We start from the raw sequence: 25,577 nt of genomic DNA, 5'->3' as shown, positions 1-25,577 counted from the left end.
CTGTCAAATTTCCTCTCACGAGCTTCTTCCTGCAAGAGTAGGGGCACGAGCTCCTCGAACCGACTGTTGCCCTCCAATCAAGGTTGTCACAAAACCATTGTATCTCTTGGGAAGCATGCCAAGCAAAAAGCATGGCTAGCCGAGCCGAATTTGCTGATTAACTGCTGACAGCTGATCCCTCACTACCTTCATCTTAGTGATGTTATCTTGTACCGAGTCCTCCTCCGAAAATGCATGTTGTAGAGTTATGTCTCAAGGTCAAGGATTCTAGCTACGTTGTTAATCTCATACATGTCCTTTAGAATGGTCCATGAAATGCCATGTACGCCAACTAAATATGCGGGAGAACAGAGTCCACAGTCATGCCCATGATTATGGCCATGGCCTCTGCATCACGCAGTAGCCTATCTTTGACAGCATCAGGATCTGCTAGTGTCACCAATACCCCGACAGCATTCTTGATGTCCAGAGGCCTTAGCTTCACCCCCGTTGTAATCTTTCGTACCACAATGGGCTCCGGATCTTCATCTTCCAGAGAGGGTAATTTGTTCCCCGACTCTCCAAAGCTTGGGATGGATTGTCTCCTAGCCATGACGAGGATGTGAAAGACTTAGGAGGAGTACACCTATCTGAATCTTGATCAGCCTCCTTCTCACAAGGGTACCTGTCCTTCAGACGTAGAAGATGATTTCCACAAGCCTGAACTGAAATCCTTCCAAAGGCTCTCACCTTCAAGCTTCCTGCACTTGTGAGTCTTCCTCAGGGCTCTGATACCATGTTCGAAAAAAAAATGGAGGTTGCTTGCTGTAGCCAACAGCATAAGATTATTTAAACGTTGCCCAAAAATCACACGGTGCTAACTCAAATCTCACTCCTTTTCCTTATTGTGATAGATGCAAACAGTTAATGAGCCATGCACATGAGAGTTGTACAAAAGTGTGCATTGTGTGCCACCATCTAGAAATAAGGTACTGCCTAGATGTGAACCCTGACAACATCTCCTACCTCCTCCTGGCACCTTCACACACTGTCAGCCTGTGTGCTCTCCTAGTGCTTCAGTAGGCTGAGTAGATGCCCTTCAAACAGACCTCCATGCTGCTCCAGTGGACAGCCAATGGTGAGGTACTGTTTCCACCTTGATCCTTGACCTTCTCCCTGCTTCTATCTGCAGCCAATGGTGAGGCACAAGTCTCCCTGATGCTGGAACTGCAGCCAACGTGTGAGATTCTGCAGGTACTTCTGGACCTCCCTGTGGCTAGATCTGCAGCCTAGAACTGAGGGACCAAAGGACCATGGACTCAATGAATGAGCTACCCCTTCAGGGGCCCTTTATATAGGGCTGGATGTCCCCAAAAACAGTCGACCAGATCTGCCGACCGAAGCTGCTCCAAACTGTTGCCTGACTGCCATGTGGCAATCGTCACTTGGCCTGACATGGTCTGGTACAATTCCAATCCGCTGCTGTACATTCCTGTCGACCTGATGTAGCTTTTTGCTGTATAATGGCCCTGGCACCCAATGCTGGCTGCCCTTGCAGGGCCTTCTCTGCTCCACACTTCTGCTGCAGCTGACAAAGACCTGTCCCAGTCCATGTGGCCTTAGACATGGCCCCATGGCTGGCTGTACACCGCCACATGTACAGCCATTGATCCAGGGCATGGGTACTGCCCATGCGACAGCCTTCCATGCTGTCCACATGTCCAACCTTTATCTCTCTCTGCCCTTAGGGCAGCCTCTCTCAGAACCCTATTTTGTTGCTGGTACACCTCCCCCATGTCCTCCTCATATGGGGTGCTCACAGGTGGGGAGGTGACCATGATAATCCCAACAACCCATAGTCTTGAACTTCAGAGAAAATCTTTGAATTGAATTACTACCCCACTGCAACACACATTTCCTACACCCATTGCCAAACACATTCTCTACGCATATAACTTTGTAGTCCATATAGCTGACCGTCAGCTGAAGCAGGCAATCTACAGTTCGTGATTGGAAAGCCATGCCCATCGTAATACTTCCAAAATATAGCTGCTTCCCAAACTCCCAGCACCTTAAAAAATGTAAGGTACAGTTGGGCCCTTCATGAGAATAGCTTCAAGGCTAAGTAAAATTGTAAAACCGGACACATACACAACTCCATATCAAATATCTTTTCACTACTATTTGTGATGAAGACATGGCCCCTATGAGTAAGAGAAAAGTCTGCACCTTTAACACTATATTCATGTAGATTCTTGATTGAAGGCAAAGTGTTGCAATACAAACAAACCTTGGCCTATGAGGAAGCAGCAATGTCGTATTTGACACAGATTCAACCGGACAAACAAGCAACTCCGAATTATACACTTCGTCGCTCCTCCTTGTGATGAAAAAATGTCCCCCTCTATGAGTGACAGAAAAGTCTGTACCAATCACACGTGGTGTCAAGGGTTTCACCTCTTGTGAGGGGTCATCAACCCTCAAATAGAGAACAAACTGTGTGGTCTTGCTTCCTGAAGTCACGAAAAGATATTTCTTGCTCTCTGACGCAGACAGATCAAGGTAAAACTCCTCATCAATCTCATGATAAAGTAGAACATCATCTGATTGTTCTGCATCCAGCTTGTGCCGCCACACCTAATCCAGGGACAAAAGAATGAAAGAAAATGAGGAGTGACGACCAAAGCCCACTGAGTTAAACATGAGAATTTTCGAAGTAGAAGACACAGGTGAGCGAGATTTGCTTTAAAATAAAGACTTGTCATCAATACAAGGTACTAAGAAAATTAAAAAACCGCTATTCACAAAAAACTTTCATAGGTACATACATACATAGGAATGTACGAATATATTTTAAAAATCAACTTGAAAGCAAGCCTCAGAACCAGCCAGCCAGCATATACTCTGTCTAACAACAAGAGGAGAAAACCTAGTTGTTACGATTCCGAGACACTCCATATGTGTTAGCTGACATACTCCATGGATACAGAGGCACACAATGTAACATTCAAGAATATGAAGTTAAACACCTTGAAGGGACGATGAAGATCATCCTGTGTAACATAGGCAAGAGTATTGTTGTCGATCCATTCCAAATATCCCGTGACTCCAGTCAACGGTTTTCCAACATATTCACCAGTGTCTATATCCACAACATAGACAGTGTCAACCTCATCACCTTTTGTATCTTCAGAATAGGCAAATAACTTGTGATTTGGACTCACCTGCATATGCAGAAAAAAAGATTAATGCTTTAGTACAAAAACCACAAAATCGATAACATGCTCTATCAGGTGCCATTTTCAGGACTACCTCACCATCAAAAGGCATCTTCTCAGCCAACAAAAACTGAGATACATAGGCTACACCGGTGTTAGAAGCACGGACCTCAGTACTCAATTCTAGTATGAGATCTCAGTGGAATCACTTCAGAGTAAAAGGGTTACACAAACTCCTCAGAATAAAAACAAAAGATTTCATAAACATTAGAAACTCACCTTTGATAAGAGAAATGTCTTGATGAAGACCTGTTTCATCTAGGAAGACTATCCAAAGATTTAAAAACGGATCATTCAATACATCCTGTGTATAGCTTAGTCAATTCAAACTAGATTTTACTTAGCTGTTTTGCCATGACAAGATCCAAGAAACAAAAAGTAAGATGAAACGTATTCTGCGGGAATGATATCAGCCACTAGACAGTTCCTTTTATTGGTTTTTCAACAGTTCTCAATCTGTAAGATTATAAAGATAATTTTCTTGCTTATCTACAAGAGCTATGCATTCGTTCAATTTTGTTCCCCAAATATTAGCTACATATTGGACCAAAGTCTTTTTATCCATTCCCTTTTCAACAATTTTCAAGTAGAAATTCTTTTAAAGCTTTTACAAACTCAATCCAATGCTTTGGAAGCTTATCAGTTTCTCTAAGGCTCATCCACCATCTAAAGGCTGGTTTCCACAATCAATTTTCATGAGTATGCCTTATTGAATGGAAATCTCGCCATTTCTACAAAAACCTTATTAATTTTCAAGATTGAGGAGCCCTGAAATCCAGGCTACATAAAGGATACAGTCCTTCTTACAACTGGTGCATTTCACATCCCGGTGGGCATCCACATACCTTGCATAGCCCTTATTGTTCACCGCTCTCACTACTCCTAGCAGAACATCTCCATCCCTAGTCCAGGAAGCTTGCACACAGCTCGGAACTGTTACTAGCGGCCCACTCAGCCACTCAGTTCCCCACAACTGTCACTAGTGCCCGATTAGTCATCCATCTGCTCAAAGCAGAGAAAGAAAGCATACAAGAGCTTTCTCCACTGTCTAGGACTGCCATGACCAATAGTCTCTCACCCTATGGGCCGCACATATCCTAATACATCAACTTGATTCCCATAAGAGAATTGGCATCACAACACAGCAAACACTATGGCAGTCACACCTGTACCATCCCTCTCGGGGTTCTATAGATACTTCCCATCAATGTCTTTAATGTGGCATACTACTATGTGATGCACAGGATTGATGACACAGCCACAGTTGGTGGAATCCAGTAATATCTGCAAATCAGAAGGGGGCTATTACTCCATTTTTTAGAGTCACATGCTAAGAAGGCAGTATTGTCCTTATAACGGTCAGCAGGATTGTGAATCAGAAAGTGCTCATTACTAAAACTTTTTGAAAGCTAAATGCTAAGAAGTAATGTGTTCATAGTTCAATGAAACGTTTCAGAACATTGAAACGTTTCTAAAAAATAGGTGAGGTTTCAAAAAACCAGATTGTATTTTTTTGGTTTAAAAATATAAATTTTATGCCTGCATTCATTTAGTATGCCAAAACTGTGCAAAACTAGCTAAAAACATAGAAAAAGACTTGACAGAAAGCCTACAATGGCCAATGGTAGAATAGATTATAGACTCCACATTAGAAAGCTCAATCAAGCCTTCAACTTTATCAATCAAGCCTATAATGGCCAATGCTAGAAATTAGAATAGAGTCTAGATTACAAAGCTCAATTAAGCCTTTAAATTTTAGATTTCAGTTGAGTAGATACTAGATAGGTCGCAAAAAATCAGATTTCAGATTACAATTTACAAGCTCAAGCCTTAAACTTTATCATATTTCAGTTTTCACAAGTTCACGAATCACAACCATGGAGTCTGGACATAAATCAAGTTCTCACTTTCACTCTTGTAAATAGTCTGCTAGTCTATAGACTAGAACCTAGATTACATAACTCAAGAGTCAAGAGTGAAGGCATCAACTTTAAATTTCAAACAAAACTAAAGTTCAAACTCCACTGAAATCTGAAAGAAAGTAGCAAGTTAATCAGCAAGATCTGTAGGTACTTGGGCATCTTCTCCCTGGCCCTCAGCCCCCTCCTCCTCCTCCTCCCCATCATCACTATCAGAATCTGCAGAAGTGGATGAATCCTCTTCTGATGATGAGGAGGCCTCCTGCTCTTCTGGAGCAGCTGCTATTAAAGTTGGTTCTGTTCTCCCTGCTCGTCTGCGTGCCTAAGATCGTGTGGCACGTGCCAACGATGCCCGCTCCTCAACAATGAATGCATATGCATCATCATCCTCATGCACAGGATGAAGCATTTCATCCTCAAGGACTTGCACGCGACCTTATCAGGATCCACCTCCTGTGGACCTTCAATGGTCTTCATTCGTCGAATAAGTCATAGATTGGCATGGACATATACAAGCCTACCATAAACCAAATGAATTAACAGTAAATACATGTAGGTTGTAGCATAACTATAATTCAAATGCCAATAATGAACTGTGTGCTGAGTATATATAAAAGAAAATAGATATGCCAAGTGCTCACGCACAAAATTATCAATGCGAATATGAATTACCTGTCAAGTTGTCCAGTGCCTAGTCTATTCCTTTTTTTAGTGTGTATAAGTGAGCATACACTCCAATTCCTTTCACAGGTGCTAGATGAGCAATCTTGTGAAAGGACTCGGAGGGCAATGCGCTTCAACTCCAGCGTGCCCCGACCATACTTCTCCCACCAGGTGATAGGCCTCAACTGAGCATCACGGAGACATGCACGAGCTGAGCCAAACTCCCCAAAGGAGTTCCTAAATGAGAGGAGTTGGTCCTCCAAAGCATCTCGCAATATTGCATCTTTATATGCACGTTCAAGGAAACCTGTCCACCCTGCAGTCAACTCAGCATCATCCAATTGGTCCTCCCTCCTCCATAGAGGATGCAAAATGTGTGCTACTGCATGAATAGGCCTATGGAACCATGTCCATCTTTTTTCCCACAAGGCCATAATCTCTTGCTCTCTGTAGGGTGCAAATGAAATATATTTAGGTTGCTGCAAATCTAGAATCTAGATTCTACATTCTAAATACAAATGTAACATCATACATGCAAAGCCTTAAAGCTGCAAATAAGAAAATTAATTGCAGCCAACAGTGAATTGAAAAGTCAAGATTCCAGATTTGCATTTACCTTGTTGCATCAAGGCATGTGCACCCTTTCAATGCCTCTCCAACCTTCTCCATGAACTCATACACGAGTCCAATTGTGCATCCTTCTCTATCAACAAGTCGAAGGGTACTGAAAAGGGGCTGCACAATCCCCACAATCTCCTCAGCTGCATGCCAAAAATCACCATCAAACACAATGTCCTCAAAGGCACGTGCCTTTGGTTTGCTGGACTTATCCCAGCTCAACCATTCCTCACTGACTACCATGCGCCTTAAGTTAGGCTTCACCTTTACCAAGCGTGACAAGACTATAAAGAGATAGGCAAAGCAAGTCTTTGAGAGCTTCAGAATCTCATGGGAGCTATGCTGCCGAAAAATTGCAAGGGCTCTATGCTTCCTTGTCAAGAAAGTCACCATGCTCCGTGCCTTGTCAACCACCGAAAAAATCCAAGGAAGCTTCCCTATGTCCTCTATAAGAAGATCCAAACTGTGTGCAGCACAGGGAGTCCAAAAGATATGTAGATAGTCACTCTCAAGTAGCACACCCATGCCCTGACAGTTACTTGCATTATCTGTAACCACCTGTACTACATTATGAGGCCCCACATCCTCTACTGCCTTCTTAATGTGGCTGTAAATGTACTCACCTGTATGAGATTCATTTGATGCATCTATGGATCTCAAAAACATAGTACCCACGCAAGATGATACAAGAATGTTAATGAGCAGGCGCCTCCTGGTATCTGACCACCCATCACACAAAATGGAGCACCCGTATCTACCCCACGATGCCTTAATAGGCTGCAGCTCCTTCTCAACTTGCAAGACCTCTGCTTTCAGCTCCCGAGTGCGTAAAGTCTCTGAAGATGGAGCCCTAAATGAAGGGCCAGCCTCGGCCATTGCTTGAACTATTTCCTGAAAAGTTGGAGTACGAGCAAGGTTAAAGGAAAGGTCACACTCATAAAAGAGTTTACGAGTTGCCCGACGAGCAGATGCAAGCAAAGTTGTGACCCAACTGGCTCGTAAAGTCCCTGGCTTGGGTGGTAACCTGGTTGAATTTGGAAACCTTGGAGGCTTCACAACTCGCACTGATGCCCGTCTAGTGGAAGCACTACCAATAGAAAAAGAAGCCCCTTGTGTAGGTGGTGAAAGTGGAGGAGGGGGTCCAGATGTCACAGATATAATGGGACTCCTAGGAGGAGATCCAGGACCTACTAGTGTTGATGAGGCCTCAACTCATGCCCTCTTTGACAGGCCACCTGGTGCGCCTCCCAAGGAAAGAATTACATCATCTGGAACTTCTCCTACACATGGATTGACACCCTTTCTAGTGATACTAAGAAGATGTGCCCTTACACGAGGTGCACTACCACGAAATGAGCCACCACAATGCTTACACTTCCATTGTTTCGAACCCGAAACACCATATTGTTGCTCCTCATGCACTTGCTCCCAAACAGCGTCCTTTGCTCGCCCCAAGTATAAGCTATACTATCCTAAGTCCTTGGAAGTCGGAACTGGTTACAGGTTACTCCATAGCCCTCTGACACTTCGAGTCTTTGACCTGCGAGACAACCAATCATCCCTTCGATAATCTGTTGCTTCAAGCTTGCAAGACAATAAATTTTTTATTGTGAATCGTGAATGTAGTAGTAAGTAATATGTATACTAATGAACATGACAGCTGCTTCCAATGCTCACAGCAGCTAGCTAGCTGGCAATTAGCAGCATCATGCATGCAGCAACCTACTTGCCAGGCTCCAATGCAACGACACATGGCAAGAAGGGGCACGTAGAAATTCTGCCAACGTTGAACGTTCGTTGAACAATGCACGATAGAAAAAACGAACAAAAGGCTAGCGAGCTGTATACGAACAAAAGGGGCTAGTGAATCCACGAACAAAAGGGGCTAGTATCGTCATGCGCTAACAAACCTGCGTCCACGATGCACTTGCGCTCCTGTTCGTCGTTCAATTGGCACTGGAGTAGCTATGCATGCATCGATTGCTGCTCGTGGTACTTGCTTGCTAGCTTGCACTTATTGCGTAGGGTGCTTGTGTTCGCCTCTACAATCTAAGTCAAAAAGTACAATTTTTTATCTAAACCTACAGTACCCTAGCCACGTTTCATTGAACATGAAACGTTTCGAAACGTGCTGCACGTTTCGAAACGTTTCAAATTCAATGAAACGCGTTTCATTGTGACTATGAATGTGTTCGTATATTCTCATGTTCACAAGTCGGGGGGCACATCAGACTTCTTTTGTCCTTACAAAACCCAATAACTAACTAGCGTGCCTAGCAAACATTAGACTACTTGTAATGTAGATGTCCTGATGTAATGGCAAACAGTTAAGCCCACATACAGAATAAACCTAAAACTTTGCCCCAACTTTGTAATGTACAGTATTTTTGCTCAGGAAATCAACAATTAGCCCTTACAAGAAAAAACTAGGCCTTTACAGACAATTGCATTAAGCCCCTTTTACACCCATGAGAGAAGCCATGTTTCAGCTAACATGTCCCATTACACATTAAGTAATATCTGCGTTTCTTTTAGACTGACTGTATGATTTTCATGCTTTGCAAGGCAGTCACTTTTAGGTTGGAAAACTTTAAATTGCATTTTCAATGGGAAACTTAAAAAGAAGATAACAGACAAGGACTGAAATTGGAAAATAAATCTTCAGTAATCAAAGATCTACAGCTTATATTTCTCCATAATGCAGCCTATTCACCTTGAATGCTCCGACAACATAGAATTCATAATTTGCTGCTTTTACATTCTCATCCAGGAGCACCTGCTCTTCTGGAGCACTGCTGCTTGTATCCATTATCTCATGCACATCACCAGGACCTTCACCTTCCACAATTGCTCGTCTACAATGTTGTTTGTACTGCTTTCCCTCCAAGTTCTTTTTATAGTAGAAAAAAGGACCTTTCCGCAACGGAACAGTCATATCATCCTCCTGGATCCTTCCTCGAATCTCTTTGTAAAGCTCTTCTTGAAGGCTTTTTGTCTCTGGCATTAAAAATGTCAAGTCAGTACAATTGGACAGCACGAATAATTTCACATTTTAAGGCACTGATTCAATTCTTTTAGAAACCAGACAACAATATACTCAATCACCCATGGCACTTCCATTAGACAGGAGATCAAATCATCCTGGGATCCTTATCACGTTTCCAGTCTTCACTCTATTCTTGAATTCCTAGTTGATCTCATGGTCTGTTATGCATTTAGACCTAAACTTTGCAGGCCGCATGCTCACGCCTAGCCACCCCTTCATCACTCTCCAATAAAGAGGCCTGCTCCCACGAGGTGAAGGATGATAGACCTTTTGGACATTACATGCTTTCCTGTGTTTGTGCACCTGTAAAATATCAGGTTGAGTTAGGCTTCTCAGAGAGCCATTTGCAGCCCATACCGGTGGAAGCTTCACCTAATCCATCTAATGCACTTATTGTCATAGCATAGGGTAGGAATAATACACAGAAAGATAAAGCAACTCCAAAATGTCACATTTTATGTTCCACAAGTCGTAGACTGAACTGGTAGAAAACTGGTAGGCAGCCAAGGTCCTGCTCTACCTACAGCCACACAAGGCTGCAAAACAGAGCCAAGTACTTGGTCCCATCCCTGCTGGTTACCCTGTTTTTCAGTGTGCCTGCTTATGGGATTCAGTGGAACCATTGATAGCCCAAAGTTGGGCACTCTATGTGGCACTCCCATGTCGAATCCATGCCCTCCGTGGGCTGCATGCAGTGCACAATGCATCAGTCTCCAAGAAGGATCTCATGTCAAGCCCTATTGCTCTCCTCCTTTTGTGTAAGGTACTCTTTGGATGATGATCTCTAAGGGGGCTCCCACTGCTCTTCTCTGCTGCGCAATGATCTGCAGGCTGACACAGAAGGAATGGACGGAAGCCCCACAATGGGCTCCTTCTATAAGCAGTTCAACTGACCTTACCAGGTGCATTCCCCTGGATTTTGGCCGACCACAGACTGGTCTTTGTCAACTAGTCTGTTGCTGCTGTCTGAACCTACAGATGGCCCTCTGCAAGCACTTTGCAGGCTGCTGCCCCGGACCTCTGTCTGTCTGCTGCTGCCCCTACCTCTGGCTGCTGTGTAGGCAGCCTTAGCTGTCCATCCTGAGCAGGTACCTTTGCTGGGGCATATAAGGTCCTCGCCTAGGCCTTCCTTTTGCCTGGTTCTGGTACCTCCATCTGGGCTAATGGCTGGGCTCTTTCCACGCCCACAGCCAGCCCTCAAAGACATACTTTGTTGGCCCTCTGGGCTGCCCAATAAACCCTAAACAGGATCTCTGTCTGTTGTCCATGAAGCAGCCATCTTGCTCTGAAATGGCAGCCTCAGCCATCCAAGTACTGGTCCATCTACCCACTATTCTATGCAGGCATCAAGCCTCTATACATCCAACATGAGGATCTTACTCCCTTGTGGTATGTGATGGATGACTCTTCACTGGCCCTAGGTTGACACACCTGCCTAAAGAGGCATGGTCTATGAGACTTAGAGGAACAAGACCCTAACCTGCATTGTTTGGAATTGTAATGGTAGTCAGGACATCATCTGGACAGTCCGAACACTCGAGCAATTATCAACTGGGCAAACAAAGGAGATCATGAGCACGATCAAGGTCAAACAAGGTTGTCTTTTATCACCAATCTTGTTGTAACATGCAACGATAATCTGATCGTGTAATCACAGCAAGACCTTCTTCAAACCTTTAGCGAGGAATTAGGGTTATGCACCTTAGAGAGAGAAAGGAAATGAGGGTAGAGAGAGAATGGAGTCGACAACCGATTGGGTCCCTGTACCCACTAAGGGTACCCTCCCCCAATCAGGGGAGAATTACAATTAACACTCTTCGATAGAGCACGGAAACGCGCTTTTGAAGAGTACACTGTGCAAACGTATTGCAGACCCAAAGACCTGAGAGGCAACGCCGCCATCACATCCGACAAGGACTCCAAATTCACGTCAAATTTTTGGCAAGCATTGTTTGATAATTTTGGTACTAAGCTGCAGATGTCCGACGCTTTCCATGGAGAGACGGAAAAGTACAATGGTATGGCATTTGATATTTTAAAATCATATTGTCATGAAGCTCAGGGAAAGTGGGAGCAGTTTCTTCCACTTGTAGAGGCCATTTTAAACGATACCTATTCTTCGAGCATTGGTCGCACACCTTATGAAGCAGATTTGGACCGTGGTTTACATCATTCCTCACCCAGATGGTGTCTCCATCTCTTGAAGCCAACAAAACCACCGAATCAATGGCAGAGACTACGGAGTTCGTGAAAACCTGCATAGCTAAAGCTCAAACATTGTACACGCGCCAGGCCAACAAATCCAAACGAGATGTCCAATATAAAGAGGGTCAATGGGTGTATTTACAAATTATCAAGCAAAGATTGAAACAGGTGGGCAAGCGATGCCCTAAGCTGTCTTTCAGGAGCTTCGGACCATTCCCTATCATTCAAAACATCAATGTCTCAATGAAGTTACGCCTTCTGGACAGTTGAACTATGCACAATGTGTTCCATGTGGCTTCGTTGAAGCCATATTTTGGACCTCCTCTTACCGAGATTTTCGACGAGCAGCAACCTGAAGTTCTTGATGAGGCCAAAGTTTTGCAGCCAGAGCAGATCCTTCTTCATAAATTCAAGCATGGGCCAAGACGCAAGTTTCGTGATCGAGGTACCCATGAAGCAGTGTGGTTAGATGAAGATTGTTTCGAGGAGTTCCCACAAATTTTGACGGACTACTTGGAAGCAATGAATCTACCGCCAAGTTAAGGAGGGAATGTCACATGCACCCCTGCACTTAGGTGCAATGTGACACACTATATACCTAGATGAATCCACGAACATTCCCAAACTCATCCTCTAAAAACACAACATAGTGCAGTTTCAATTTTGACGTCATCAGCACCCAACAGTGGGTGTAGACCATAGTATAAAAATATGCTCCCACACATACAAATCCACACACCCACACATACTTGAGCATCCATTTATACAAAGTCTTCGTACTGAGTTTCTGTCGGCACTCCAGAGGTGAAAGACAGACTCAGCCATGACGAAGGCTAGCACTAAAGGAGAAGGCTAATCAAAAAGTAGTCCAAAATCTCTTCATTCAAGCTACAACTGCTTCTGAAGTCTAAATAATTTCATTTCAGTCTCTCCCAAATGAGCATCTAAATCTAGCTGATAGGGCAACGCACCATTTAAGATAGAAAGAATTATCACAATACTAGCGGGACGCAACTTGGACGAAAACTTCACAAGGTGAAATTTGCATGTCCACTAATACGGCAGAAGCATATACCTAGATGAATCCAAGAACATTCTCAAACTCATCCTCTAAAAACACAACATAGTGCAGTTTCAATCTCACGATAGTCACTCATAAGATTGAAAACCATGAACTCCATCACGCATAGCAGCCCTATATAAAGGGGGTCCCCGTGCACTCATTTCCCATCCAGCTCCCCAGCCTTTAGCACTCCAAAACAGCTCCCCTCCAGCCTCTTGTGTGCAGCATATACCTAGATGAATCCAGAAACATTCCCAAACTCATCCTCTAAAAACACAACACAGTGCAGTTTCAATCTCACGATAGTCACTCATAAGATTGAAAACCATAAACTCCATCACGCATAGCAGCCCTATATAAAGGGGGTCCCCATGCACTCATTTCCCATCCAGCTCCCGAGCCTTTAGCACTCCAAAACAGCTCCCCTCCAGCCTCTTGTGTGCAGCCCAGAACACCTCCGGAGTTGGCCCTGATCAGCCTCAGCCTTTGGCCTTCAGTTCAGCCTGTTCAGAAAGTGTATACGCAGCACCACAGTTGAGGATTCGGACCAGCAAACGGAGTAAGGTTAGGGTACTGTTTCAGCAGCTCTTTACAGCTTTCTTTACAGTTTTGCACAGCTCACTTCTCAGCTCTATATTTCAGTCGTTCTTTTTAGAATCTATTACTCCTAGCTTTCACTCTCACTCACGCAGTAACCCTGCATCCCGGTGGATAGCACAAGCCTCTTCCTTGCCTTGCAAAAGTGCCCTACATTTTCAGTGTGGACAGCATCAAGCCTCGGTATTGGTTGGTGATCCGTCGTGACATTGAAATTCCATCCGTAGAGGAAAGGCTTCCAAAGTTTTAATGCCTAGATGACACCAAGGAGCTCTCTATTATAAACTGAATAGTTCTTTTTGGCATCGTTGAGCTTTCTGTTGTAATATGCCACGAGCCTATCCTCTTGCTGTAAAACTACCCCAATGCCGACATTGCTAGTGTCTGTGATTACCAGAAATGGATCATCCCAAGAGGCGATCTTCAAGACTGGTACGGTAGTGGCTAACCGTTCCAAGTCATGGAAGGCTTGCAAAGCTTTGCCTGTTACTTGAATCTTCTGTTTGAATGTCTTTATGCCCTTGAGTAAATCTGTAAGAGGGCTTGTGTATGTTGAGAATCCACCCATATGCGAGCTGTAGGCTTGACACAAACCCACAAAGGATCATATCTCTTAAACCGTTGTAGGGACAGCCCAACTGGTGATGGCTTGAATCTTCTTTGGATCTAATAGAATCCCTTGAGCACTAATGATGTATCCTAGACACTCAATTTCCAGCAACCCAAACTCACTTTTCTTTGCGTTGACGTATAGCTGGTTATCACGCAATAACTGTAGTGTCACATCGCACATCCTTGATATGCTGGTCCACTGTAGAGCGGAAAAGATAAGAATATCATCGAGAAAGATGAACAAGCACGTCCTAATATAATCTGCAAATACCCGAGACACCATCTTGTTGAACGTCCATGGTGCATTCTTCAGACCAAATGGCATGATGATGAACTCATAATGAGCTCGCTCTGTCCGGAAAGCCGTCTTTGGGACAGCAACTTCAAAAATCCGAACTTGGTGATAGCCACTCTTGAGGTCGATTTTTGAGAAAAAATTTGCACCATTGAGTCTTTCCAAGATATACTCGATGCGGGACACAGGAAACTTGTTACTTACTGTAAGCTTGTTGAGTGCTCTGTAGTCTACACATAATCATGCGGACTTATCCTTCTTTGCCACAAATAGAATGGGTGCAGTGAATGGCGAAGATGACGGTCTAATAAACCCTACGCGCAGTAACTGAGACAATTGTTGCTCTAAGTCCCCCTCCATGGACTTGGAAAGTTAGTAAGGAAGATTACTTCGAGGTGTGGAGTCTGGAATCAAATCGATGCGATGGTCTGGCAAATCATCCTGAAGCATGATGTCTTGGAACTCTTGGAGTAGATCCATCATGACTTGCCCCATCGGAGGAGCGGCTTGAACTGCAGTGATTTGGCACTTGACATAAATAAGTGCACACATAGCACCCTTGCGGATGGCACAACCTGCTTGGATATGAGATATTAACACCGCGTATCACAGCGGACTTAGATAAACCTTCCACAACAGTGAGGATGTCCTACTGCCAATCAGGCGTCAATACATGCTCACAAAACAACTGAATCCCAAGGATCATGTCGCACCCCATCAAAGGTATCAGAATGAAATCCTACATAAAAAATGGCCTTCTGAACTGAAAATGTAAAATGGATGGCCTTATGTGTGATGTGTGTACACAAGCCCGTTGTGAACCCGCAAGTGGTATGAACCCGTCCACTGCAAGCTCATGAGGCACCAAAGTGCACCCCACTCTCTTGGCAAGCTAAGGGAAGATGGCATCTTCTGAACTCCCCATATCGAATAGGACAATGAACTAATGTCCATTAGCTGTGCCATACGCTCGAATGAGCGCCTTCTTTTGGTTTAAGATGTCGTTCCCCTTCTTACCTTGAAAGACTACTGTGGGGACGGCGTTCAAAGCAGGGAAGACGGCATTCGTAGCTGAGGCAGGTGGCTGAGATGGAAGAGCCAGTACATTGGCGATGAAAGAAGTAGGCGCTTTGGCAACCTTTTCGGCAAGTCACTTAGGACAATCTTTCTTGTCGTGCCCGAAATCGTTTAGACTTCACAAGGAGTTGTAGCTTAAATGAAGAGAATTTGGACTACTTTTTTATTAGCCTTCTCCTTTAGTGCTAGCCTTTGTCATGGCTGAGTCTGCCCTTCACCTCCGGACTGCCGACAAAAACTCAGTACGAAGACTTTGTATAAATGGATGCTCAAGTATGTGTGGGTGTGTGGATTTGTATGTGAGAGCATATTTTTATACTATGGTCTACACCCACTCTTGGGCGCTGATGACGTCAGTGGGGATGTCATAGTAGCTAGTCCTTGCTATGCGTGATGGAGTTTATGGTTTCGTTCTTATGAGTGACTATCATGAGATTGAAATTGCAATATGTTGTGTTTTTAGAGGATGAGTTTGGGAATGTTCGTGGATTCATCTAGGTATATGTGCACAATAACTAATTTAACATTAGCTGAGAAATAGAAACTATAGTAATGATGTCGATGGAAAAATGTGTAGGTGTGTTTCCATGACCCTTCAAAGGTGAACTATAGTCAGTGTGTGGCTGCTCTATCTCTAGCTATGTTGCCGTGCCCAAATGCAACAAACTGAAAATCATCTTCATTATAGATGCTATATTCAGGCTCGAACAACTCCCAACAGTTCTTGTGCTTCGTCAACATTCCAAGATCTTCAGTCCTGACACATAAGGCCTTCAACCCTGGGCTGTACAGCTGTAATTGACCCCTAACCATGACACCCACAAGGTTTTATGAAAGCTGCCCATGTGTAGGGCTTTCAAGATGAAGTCCTCATCTTTAACCAATGTGGGCATGGTGCATGCCATCATAAGAAATCTTGCCCTCGTCATCCATTGGATAATCTGAAATACCCCTCCAAAGCTGACAGCCATTCTTCCTGCTCATTAGATTCTCGGTTTCTCCTTTAAATCTATGGTCAGTCAGTCAGAATATCTTATAAGTGTCTCCCACATACTTGTCCAACCAAACCCCTGCCATAATCTAAGAAGGACAAATTATCTTTGACAAGGCAACATCAACGTCTCACTCGCCCTGCAAACCAATCTACTAATTGGGCATACGGTGCCCTCCACGTAAATCTGTCCAGGCTGCATTTGCAGTGGTATAGACTCTAAAGTAGTGCCCCTTGTCTGATTGAGATCAAGGCCAACTCCTCTCAAATAGAGTTGAGGAATAAGTGCTAGAGGATAGGCTCTACCAAAAGTACCTCGCTGGGATGTGCCAAATGGCAATAGTGAAGACCAGCCTCTATCCCATGCACATAATCAATGATACTGCCCATTGGAAATGTCACTGGTGGAAGTCTTGGGGCTGAAGTTCTAAATGGGCAAGATCATAGTGGGCTGCTCACTAATAAGCTTGCCACAGATGGAAGGCTCTAGCTAATAAGTGTCCCACAGATGGAGGCTCTAAATGGTTGTGTAATAAATATTTGCATGTCGCCTAGCCTCCATCTTGTGTGGGATTGATAGTAAAATCATTAGTGTACCTTGATGCTCTATCGACAAGGATGTAGCATTATCGTGCGAGATCAACATCCTCTGAAAGAAGCTAATTTCCCTTGTCTTTCATGATCCTCAACTTTTCTTGTGACAAGTTTGCCTCATCCCCAACTCTAGCCTTACCTTGGTCTCCTTTAATAGTACTTCCATGTGCATCTTTTTCATCATCTTGCATATATGCATTATCTTGCTACTGTGCACCAATGTACTGATGAGAACAGTAACTATTTAGACCAATATGGTTGTACAGGGCTGGTCGCCATCAGTATTAGTATGCCCATTTTCAAAAGTGTCATAACAGCCATCTTCCTTTTGCTGTTCATAATTTTGGCTGTCATTTTCAAGTTGTATCGTGTACTTACAGCTTTTATCATTCGCAGTGGTTATGAACATATAAGAATCAGTTGTAGGGCTCTGCTATCCGTGAAATCTGCATGCTTGGTCTGGTTCCCATTCCCTTCACTAAGTTCAGTCCCAAATAAAGGCCTTTCTATTGTGTGCTTCATGAGCTGGCATGTAAGTGTCCATGGGAATCACTCAAATCTTGTATGACATACTATCATTGGAATTACCGAATGGCCTCTGGGACCCTACAGAGTGTGCAAAAGAGATGACCAAGTGATAGGCTGTTTCTTCCATCAGCATAGGTAAATGGAGTTCGCCTTGCGTAGGAAATGTCAACACAAAGGGTACTTGGTGGCTAGTCAACATAGAAACATCATCCTTGCTAATAAGATACTTCCTAGCCTGTTTCCTAGATCCCCTAAAAATGGCATTGGCCCCCAAAGACCCCCTGAATAGGTACATTTCCCATCCCCACCGTTTAGGTGCTCGCCCATCTCCTACATTACAATATGCACAACCTCTCCGATCTTCTCACAAATTTGTTGGCGGATTTGCTGGCCTATCTGCTTCACTACCTCGGCTTGATCTTGGGTCATGCTCTGAAGCATCACCGACAAAGCATCCATGAATTTAGCCCTTGTGTCATCAAAGCATGTGCATTGCAAAACTAAGAGGTACTTTCATAGTACCATTTGGTGCTCCCGACATGCCAACGTTTGGTTGTTGCTGTCCATATTCATTTCCATCATTTAACCTGCTATTTTCATTTGAACACCTATCCCCACAAAATCTTTTAATATTTGCAACTGTGATTGCCTAACGATAACCAGATTTTTGTCCTACATCCAAAGGCAGCATGGTTCGGCTGCATGCTAGGGAGTGGCATAATATGGCTGGACTGCATTACAAGCATTGGTAGAAATGAAATCTCCTTAGTTGTTTGGAATCCATTTTCATAGCAGTTGTTTGGAATCCATTTTCATAGGCCTGCTTAGTGTTTGTACAATAGTTGGCTGCTCTAAGGCATTTGTATCTCCACTTTCGGCATAGAATGTCATCTCATTTGCTTGCATCTCTGTCAAGAACCCTTTTTGAATCTGTCTCCTATCCACACTATGCACTGACTGCATACATGTTTGCATTAAGCTCTATCTCCATGGAGGGAGGATGAAGGAAGCATGAGGACTTCGCTTTCAAGTTTGGATACTTGACAGAGATTCCAAGGAAACCACCACATCTTGGCTACACATGCTTCATTTATTGTTATTGTTCTATTTGTTGAAGCATTATAATCCCCTGCTTCAATTATAAAAGAGTGGTTTTTAGTTTGGTGGTCTCCTAGTATTTTTTGAGGTTCTATCCTTGGTTCTAGAATACTTTTGTATTAAGATTCAGCATTACTAGAATACAGAAATATCCAAGTGCTTGAGCTCTGGTAGGGGGTGATCCTCGTTCACACTGCAAGCGACCTCGCTTTTCTATGTTCCATTCTCTCATTTATTTTCACCTTTAAGACTATTGTTTAAGAATGACGTGTGGTGGTATAAATTTTCAATCAATGGTTATAAATTTCTTGTTTAATTAAATAAATCCTCAGAAACACGTTTCCACATAAGCAAAATCTTGAGATGTAACATGCAACGGTTAAAGATCGTGTCATGCATAGCAAGATCTTTAAATCTTTGTGCGAGGCGTATGCGTATGCACCATAAAGACGAAGAGAGAGATCTGTCCCCGGGCATGCAGCAGAGCTGCGTGAGTGTGAGAGATGAAGGGAAGACAGAAATCTGAGCTATGGAGCTTTAGATAGAAGCTGAGAGAGATGGAGCTAAAGAGAGCTGTGAAAGAACTGTGAAAAGAGCTGAAAACTGTAAAGAAAGCTGCTGAAACAGGAACCCCAAACCTCTACTCCAAGCCGGGCTATGGTGCTGCATGCACACCTTCCTGGATCACCCTTAGGGACTGCAGAACTGATGGCTTTCTTGCAGGGGATTTCTAGAAGGGCTGAGAGCTCCACCGCGCTGAAGATTGAGGCTGAACTGAGGGGAGCTGGATGAGAAATGAGGACAGCAAGCCCCCCTCTAAATAGGGGGCTGTGGGGCTGGTAGGGCTGAGCCAACCAGCCATAAATGAACCGACCAGCCAGTCGGCTGGCTGGTTGGACTACATCCCACCCCCTTTGCTGCCTAGGGAGGGGCACAGAGCAGCCTATAAAGGCATCCCTTCCCCAGCCCATTTTCACTTGATGGGGAGCTCCTTGGTCCAGCCCTTTGGGGGCCCTTCTGGGCTCCTAGCCTAGGTTGAGACCTAAACCTAGCTAAAACCCTAAGACAAAAACACTAACCTATTGTTCTCCAGTGGATACTAGTGAACAAGGACTTGACTTCTGACTTGACCTACGGCTGAGAGATTGACCTACGTAGCTCATGGCTAACTATCCCTAAACAAGGGCTCACAATGGGGTCACAGCATACGACAAATATCCTATTATAGGAACTATTTGCACTTTGTCAATGAAGCCAGTTGTCACCTTGCACCCAAGTGCAGGGGTGCATGTGACATGAGAGGGCACCAATTGAGATTGTTGCATCTTACACGTACTTGGGAATCCTCTTTGCAGGCTTGATCTACACAATGAGACTAGCTATGCATGCCCGGTGGCATAGGGGGTATGCCACGCTTGCCAGACTCAAACGTCAGTGCTTTCTATCTCTCAAGACCAAGTCTCTCTTTTTCAACTCTCTTGTTTATCTAGCTGGGATGTATGGCAGCCCCTTTTGGGGAGAATGTCTATCTAAGACAAACTAGTCCTGCGTCAAGAGGCTATAGGTTCTCCTTCTTGCTGGGATGATCCCTAGCAGGCTATCAGTCCCACATCATATCCTGTTAGCAGAGTTTGGGGGTATCCTCTACAACTCGATGCATCTTTCCAAGAAGTCACGTACCTTCACAAACTCAAGGACTTCAGCACCACTACATCCAAACGACGTAGGCTACCGTGGCTCACCTTGACATAATCTATGGCATTAGAGGCAAAAAGGGATCAGAGGAGTTCGAACACGTAGATGGTTTGTAAGCATGGGACTTCATATGGCAAGATGTCACCAGTTCAGTATAGCCTTGAGGCCCCATCCACTCCTAATGAGTCCCAAGTATTCAAGTCTTACCATACACAGTACAGTTTACATAGAGACTGGCTTTCCTCAAAGAACACTATTCTCAAGTGTTCGTGATGCTCAGCAATACTTTTGCTGAAAACAAGAATGTCGTCAATAAAATGTACTACAAACTTCCCGATATATGGGCATAGTAAATCATTCATAAGCATGACGAACGTAGCGGGAGCATTGGTAAGTCCAAACGGCATTACCAAAAACTCATAATGTCCAAACCTGCTCCTAAAAGCGGTTTTATGCACATCCTCGGCTCTAATACAAAGCTGATGGTAGCCACAATCTTGCTGAAAATTATGGCCCCATGCAATGCATCTAGCAAATCATTGATCCGAGCCATCGGATACCTATGCTTAGCAGTGATATTATTCAATGCTCCGTAATCTATACAGAGGCGAAAAGTATCATCTTTCTTTTTCTTCAATATCACTAGCAAAGCAAAAGGTGAGAAACTGGGTTGAATTTGCCCCAGCTTGAGGTATTCTTCCAGTTGTCTTCACACCTCCGCTTCTTCAATAAAACTTAACCTATAGGGAGGTCTATTTACTGAAGCTGCCCCCAAGATTAGTTCAATCCTTTGCTGAACATTCCGCTCTGGAGGTAACCCATAAGGCAACTCATCCCTAAAACAATCAGAGAACTCCTCTACTATTTGATCAGCCAACTTGGCCATCTCTCCATCTTGGGTAACATCACTGCTAGCCGAAGGACCATCAATCGGCTCTCCCGATGCTGTACAAAGAAAATGAAACTCTTCTTGAGTTTTTCGAACTTACGGAAACCGACAGTCCTTGAGGTATATCTTTTTCACCTCGTAAGACATACAGCACATCATTCATCTTGAATTGATAAATGTGTTTTTTCCAATCTATGGCTGGATTCTTCCTAGAATGCCAATCCTTACCCGGGGCTATATCTGCGTGAGCAAGCTTTGTCATTTCAAAATCAAGCTTCTCTACATAGTCCTGAATTCGAAGTTCCAACTGGATAACCCTTTGGTCCCATACTTCAGTTGAACTTCCATCTGCCATTCTAACTATATATGCATAGTCAGATGGGCTAATCTTTAATTTCAGCCTCTTTACAAGCTTGATGTTAGTGACAGTGACAGTGGACGTGAGATATGTTTCACCTCTTCACTGGAGGCTCATACACTTCATGCTGGTGATGGATCAGATATGCTTTCCTGGATTATAGATTCAGGTGCCTCCTTTCATGTTACACCCTACAGAGATCTGTTTGTCAGATATGCAGGAGGGCAGAAGGGAGTTGTCTTTCTTGGTGATAACCATGCATGTTCGATCATTGGCATAGGTGATGTCAGGCTTGTTCTTGAAAATGGCCAATAGTTAATGCTCAAAGGAGTCAGGCATGTCCCTGAAGTGAAGAAGAACTTGATTTCCACAGGTTTATTGGATGACGATGGTTATCAGACTACCTTTGGCAGTCAGAAATGGAAAATCAGCAAAGGGGCAATGGCTATTGCCAGGGGTCCTAAGGTTGATACTTTGTATTCACTTCATGCTGGACATTGTCCGCATTCCGATGTAAATGCCGCCGAGCTGCCAAAGATTTCATTGTGGCATAGCCGACTTGGCCATATGAGTATTAAGGGAATGGAGCAATTGGCTCATTTTGGTTACTTGCCGAGTCTAAAATTTTCAGATTTAAAGAAATGTGAATTTTGTCTCTACGGTCGTCAAGTACAAATACCTCATAAGAGAAGGTCAGATCAGAAATTACAGCTCTTGGAGCTTGTACATACAGATGTGTGTGAGATGCCTACACTCTCTTTAGGAGGTTCTAAGTACATACTGTCATTCATAGATGACGCCACCCGCAAAGTGTGGGTTTACACTCTCAAAAAGAAGAGTGATACGTTCAAGGCTTTCACTAAGTTTGTTGCACTGGTCGAAAATGAGACAGGCAATAAACTGAAAGCTTTACGATCTGACAATGGTGGAGAGTATTTGTCCAAAGAGTTTCAAGAATTCTGTGAGGCAAAGGGTATTCAAAGGGTGTTGTCTGCACCATATGATCCTCCACAGAATGGTACCGCTGAAAAAATGTTCAGGACCATTCAAGAGAAAGTCAGATCCATGTTGTCACATGCTGCACTGCCCCACACATTTTGGGCTGAAGCTGTAAAGACAGCTGTGCACCTTATTAATAGGTCACCAAACAAGAGACTATGTGGCGGTGTGCCTGAACAGGCATGGACGGGTAAGCCTCCGTCTTACAAACACCTACGGGTCTTTGGTTGTGTCGTGTATGTGCATGTACGCAGGGAGGACAGAACTAAACTGGATCCAAAGTCTCTTAAATGCATATTCCTAGGTTACGGTGACAAAGGTGAGATGGGCTATAGGATTTGGGATCCCAAGAACAGAAAGCTTATACGCAGCAATGATGTCGTGTTTGATGAAACCATCATGTTCAAGGAACCTGTTGTACAGCAGGGACCTTTAAAAGTAACTATTGATGATGACAGGCATCATGGGCAACACAGACAAGCTGTAAATCAGCCACAACAGCAGCATAACCAGCCATTAAATGATGCTGCAGCAGGTCCTAATGGACAGCCAGGTATGGCAGAAGACATCCCAATGGATGAGGCACAGTTAGGTGATCTTCCTGACATGCAAATGCAGCCAGGAGACATGGGACAGCCACCTTATCTGGGTGATGAACAGGCTGGACAGCCAGCTCAAGACGATGGTCATTGGGTTAGAAGGTCAACCAGACCGACGCGGCAGCCAGAAAGATTTGTTCCAGGCATTGATTATTTGATGCTCACTGATTGTGGAGAGCCTTCATGCTACAGAGAGGCTAGGCAGAGGGCAGACAAGGTTCAATGGGATCTTGCTATGAAGTCTGAAATGGACAGTCTTCACAAGAAAGGCACTTGGGAAATGGTATCCTTGCCTACTGGTAAGAAGGTACTGCCATGCAAATGGGTTTATCGACTTAAGGTCACACCTGGTGAAAAGCCAAGGCATAAAGCCAGACTGGTTGCCAAGGGGTTCAAGCAGGAATATGGTGTTGACTTTGATGAGATATTCTCTCCTGTCGTTAAGATGACAACTCTCAGAACTGTATTAGCATTGGTTGCACATGCAGATATGGACTTGGTCCAAATGGATGTCAAGACGGCATTTCTTCATGGTGATTTACATGAAGAGATTTTTATGCAGCAGCCAGAAGGTTTTACAGTGAAGGGAAAGGAGAAGCTTGTGTGCAGACTGAAGAAAAGTCTTTATGGTCTTAAGCAGGCACCCAGAGAATGGTATCATAAGTTTGATACATTCATGCGAATCCAAGGTTATAGGAGAAGTGACATTGATCACTGCTTGTATACCAAGAAAGCTTCAGATGGCAGTTTACTGATCCTCATTTTGTATGTGGATGATATGTTGATTGCTGGAAAATCTCATAAGGAGATCAATGCCTTGAAGAAAAGATTGCACCAAACCTTTGATATGAAGGATCTTGGTGATGCCAACCATATACTGGGCATGCGGATACTTCGGGATAGGGAAAAGCGGTTGCTATACTTGTCTCAGAAACTTGTCTCAGAAGGAATACATTGGCAAGGTCTTGCAGAGATTTCACATGGAGGGGGGGAAGAGTATTGGTACTCCATTGCCTCCTTATGTGAAAATCAGTGCTTTGGACAGCCCTCAGACAGATGCCGAAAGGGCTGAGATGTCAAAGATTCCGTATGCATCAGCGTGTGGCAGTCTCATGTATGCTATGGTTGCAACCAGGCCCGATATTGCGTTTGCAGTGGGAGTGGTTAGTAGATACATGGCTAAACCTGGCAGGAAGCATTGGGATGCAGTGAAAGGTGTCATGAGATACCTGAAGGGTACACAGGACCTGTGTATATGTTTCGGCGGTCAAGATGCAAAAGTGCAGGGTTATACAGACTCTGATTATGCCGGTCACCCTGATACCCGGAAGTCTACTACCGGATATGTTTTCACTTTCACTGGAGGTGCAGTGTCGTGGGTATCTAGAATGCAGCAGTGCATTGCTCTGTCTACTACAGAAGCTGAATATATTGCAGCCACTGAGGCATGCAAGGAAGCTATATGGCTATCTCGGCTAGTGGCAGACTTGGGCTACTCTAGTGATACTCCATTGTTGCATTGTGACAGTCAGAGTGCCATACAGTTGGCACGAAATCCTGTTTTTCATGCAAAGACGAAGCACATCGACGTGAAGTATCATTTTATCAGGGAGGTGCTTGAGAACAAGCAACTTCAGCTTGTGAAAGTTCACACTGATGACAATCCAGCAGCTCTATTGACCAAAGGATTGGCTGCTGAGCGGTTTGCACACTGCAGACGGCTTATGGGTATAGGATAAGCAGACCAATTGGTCTTGTACATGATGATGTATATTGCTGTTTTTTCTTTACTCTCTCTTATGGGCACATTGCCTTTAAGTGGGAGGTTGTTGGGGTAAAGGCACTGGCCACCCTGTAACAGTTTTTATTCTAGTACTACTAAGTACGCTAAGTACACATTGTACTTAGGTACTTAGTGGTCCTAGTCTTATCCACAGATATATATACTAGTGTGTGTACTTGGGGAGGTACCACTCATTGTTTATCCCCACCCACTGGTGTGTGACTACTGTGTGTGTGTCTCCTCACTCCCTACTCCTACTCACTCCGGTTCTCCGTCAAGTGGTTGGAGGAGTATCTAAGGCATTACTGTCATGACACGCAGAAGTCTTGGGACAAAGTCTTGGGACAAATGGTTACCATTGGCTGAATTTTGCTACAACAGCACCAAACACCTCTCTATTGGCATGAGTCCATTCGAGGCTATGTATGGATGCAAAGTGGGAATGCCTTCCAGGGTTGCAGACTTGGCTGTGAAAAATCAGCAAGCAAGGAATGATTTGGAGAGTATGAATGCCCTTCTGCAATTGGCTAAGAGGAATATGCAGGATGCCCAAGCCAAGCAGAAGAAGTATGCGGATGAACAAAGGAGGTACTTATCTTCTGAAGAAGGGGATTATGTGCATTTACGTCTCCATAAGAATCGATATTCCTCGCTCAAAGGTAATACCAACACAAAGCTTGCCCACAGGTAT

At 44.1% G+C, this 25,577-nt stretch overlaps 2 protein-coding genes across 2 annotated transcripts in view; both read right to left on the bottom strand.

Annotated features, from left to right (window-relative positions):
* LOC147886173 (Prolyl oligopeptidase family protein) overlaps positions 1-25,577 on the bottom strand; it is a 119,743-nt gene that overhangs the window by 91,347 nt on the left and 2,819 nt on the right. Inside the window, exons 2-4 of the mRNA XM_087395652.1 lie at positions 9,171-9,454; positions 3,009-3,203; positions 2,270-2,616 (exon numbers count right to left, since the gene is read on the bottom strand). Of these exons, the coding sequence (XP_087251778.1) occupies positions 2,270-2,616; positions 3,009-3,203; positions 9,171-9,454 (826 nt within the window). The remainder of the gene's footprint in view (positions 1-2,269; positions 2,617-3,008; positions 3,204-9,170; positions 9,455-25,577) is intronic.
* On the bottom strand, positions 6,055-7,838 carry LOC147886174 (uncharacterized; the record flags this gene model as incomplete). Its single annotated transcript, XM_087395039.1, has 3 exons — positions 7,831-7,838; positions 6,456-7,544; positions 6,055-6,286 (listed from the first exon to the last, which is right to left on the bottom strand). Coding segments are annotated over exons 1-3 (1,329 nt in total), but the record flags the coding sequence as incomplete, so codon positions are not given.

This window comes from Dipteris shenzhenensis, chromosome 24 (genome assembly GCF_047967505.1).
Source record: "Dipteris shenzhenensis isolate YYH24624 ecotype China chromosome 24, Dip_SZ_1.0, whole genome shotgun sequence".
Lineage (NCBI taxonomy): Eukaryota > Viridiplantae > Streptophyta > Polypodiopsida > Gleicheniales > Dipteridaceae > Dipteris > Dipteris shenzhenensis.
Note: the sequence above shows the minus strand (reverse complement) of the source record. Positions and strands in the feature narration are given on the sequence as shown.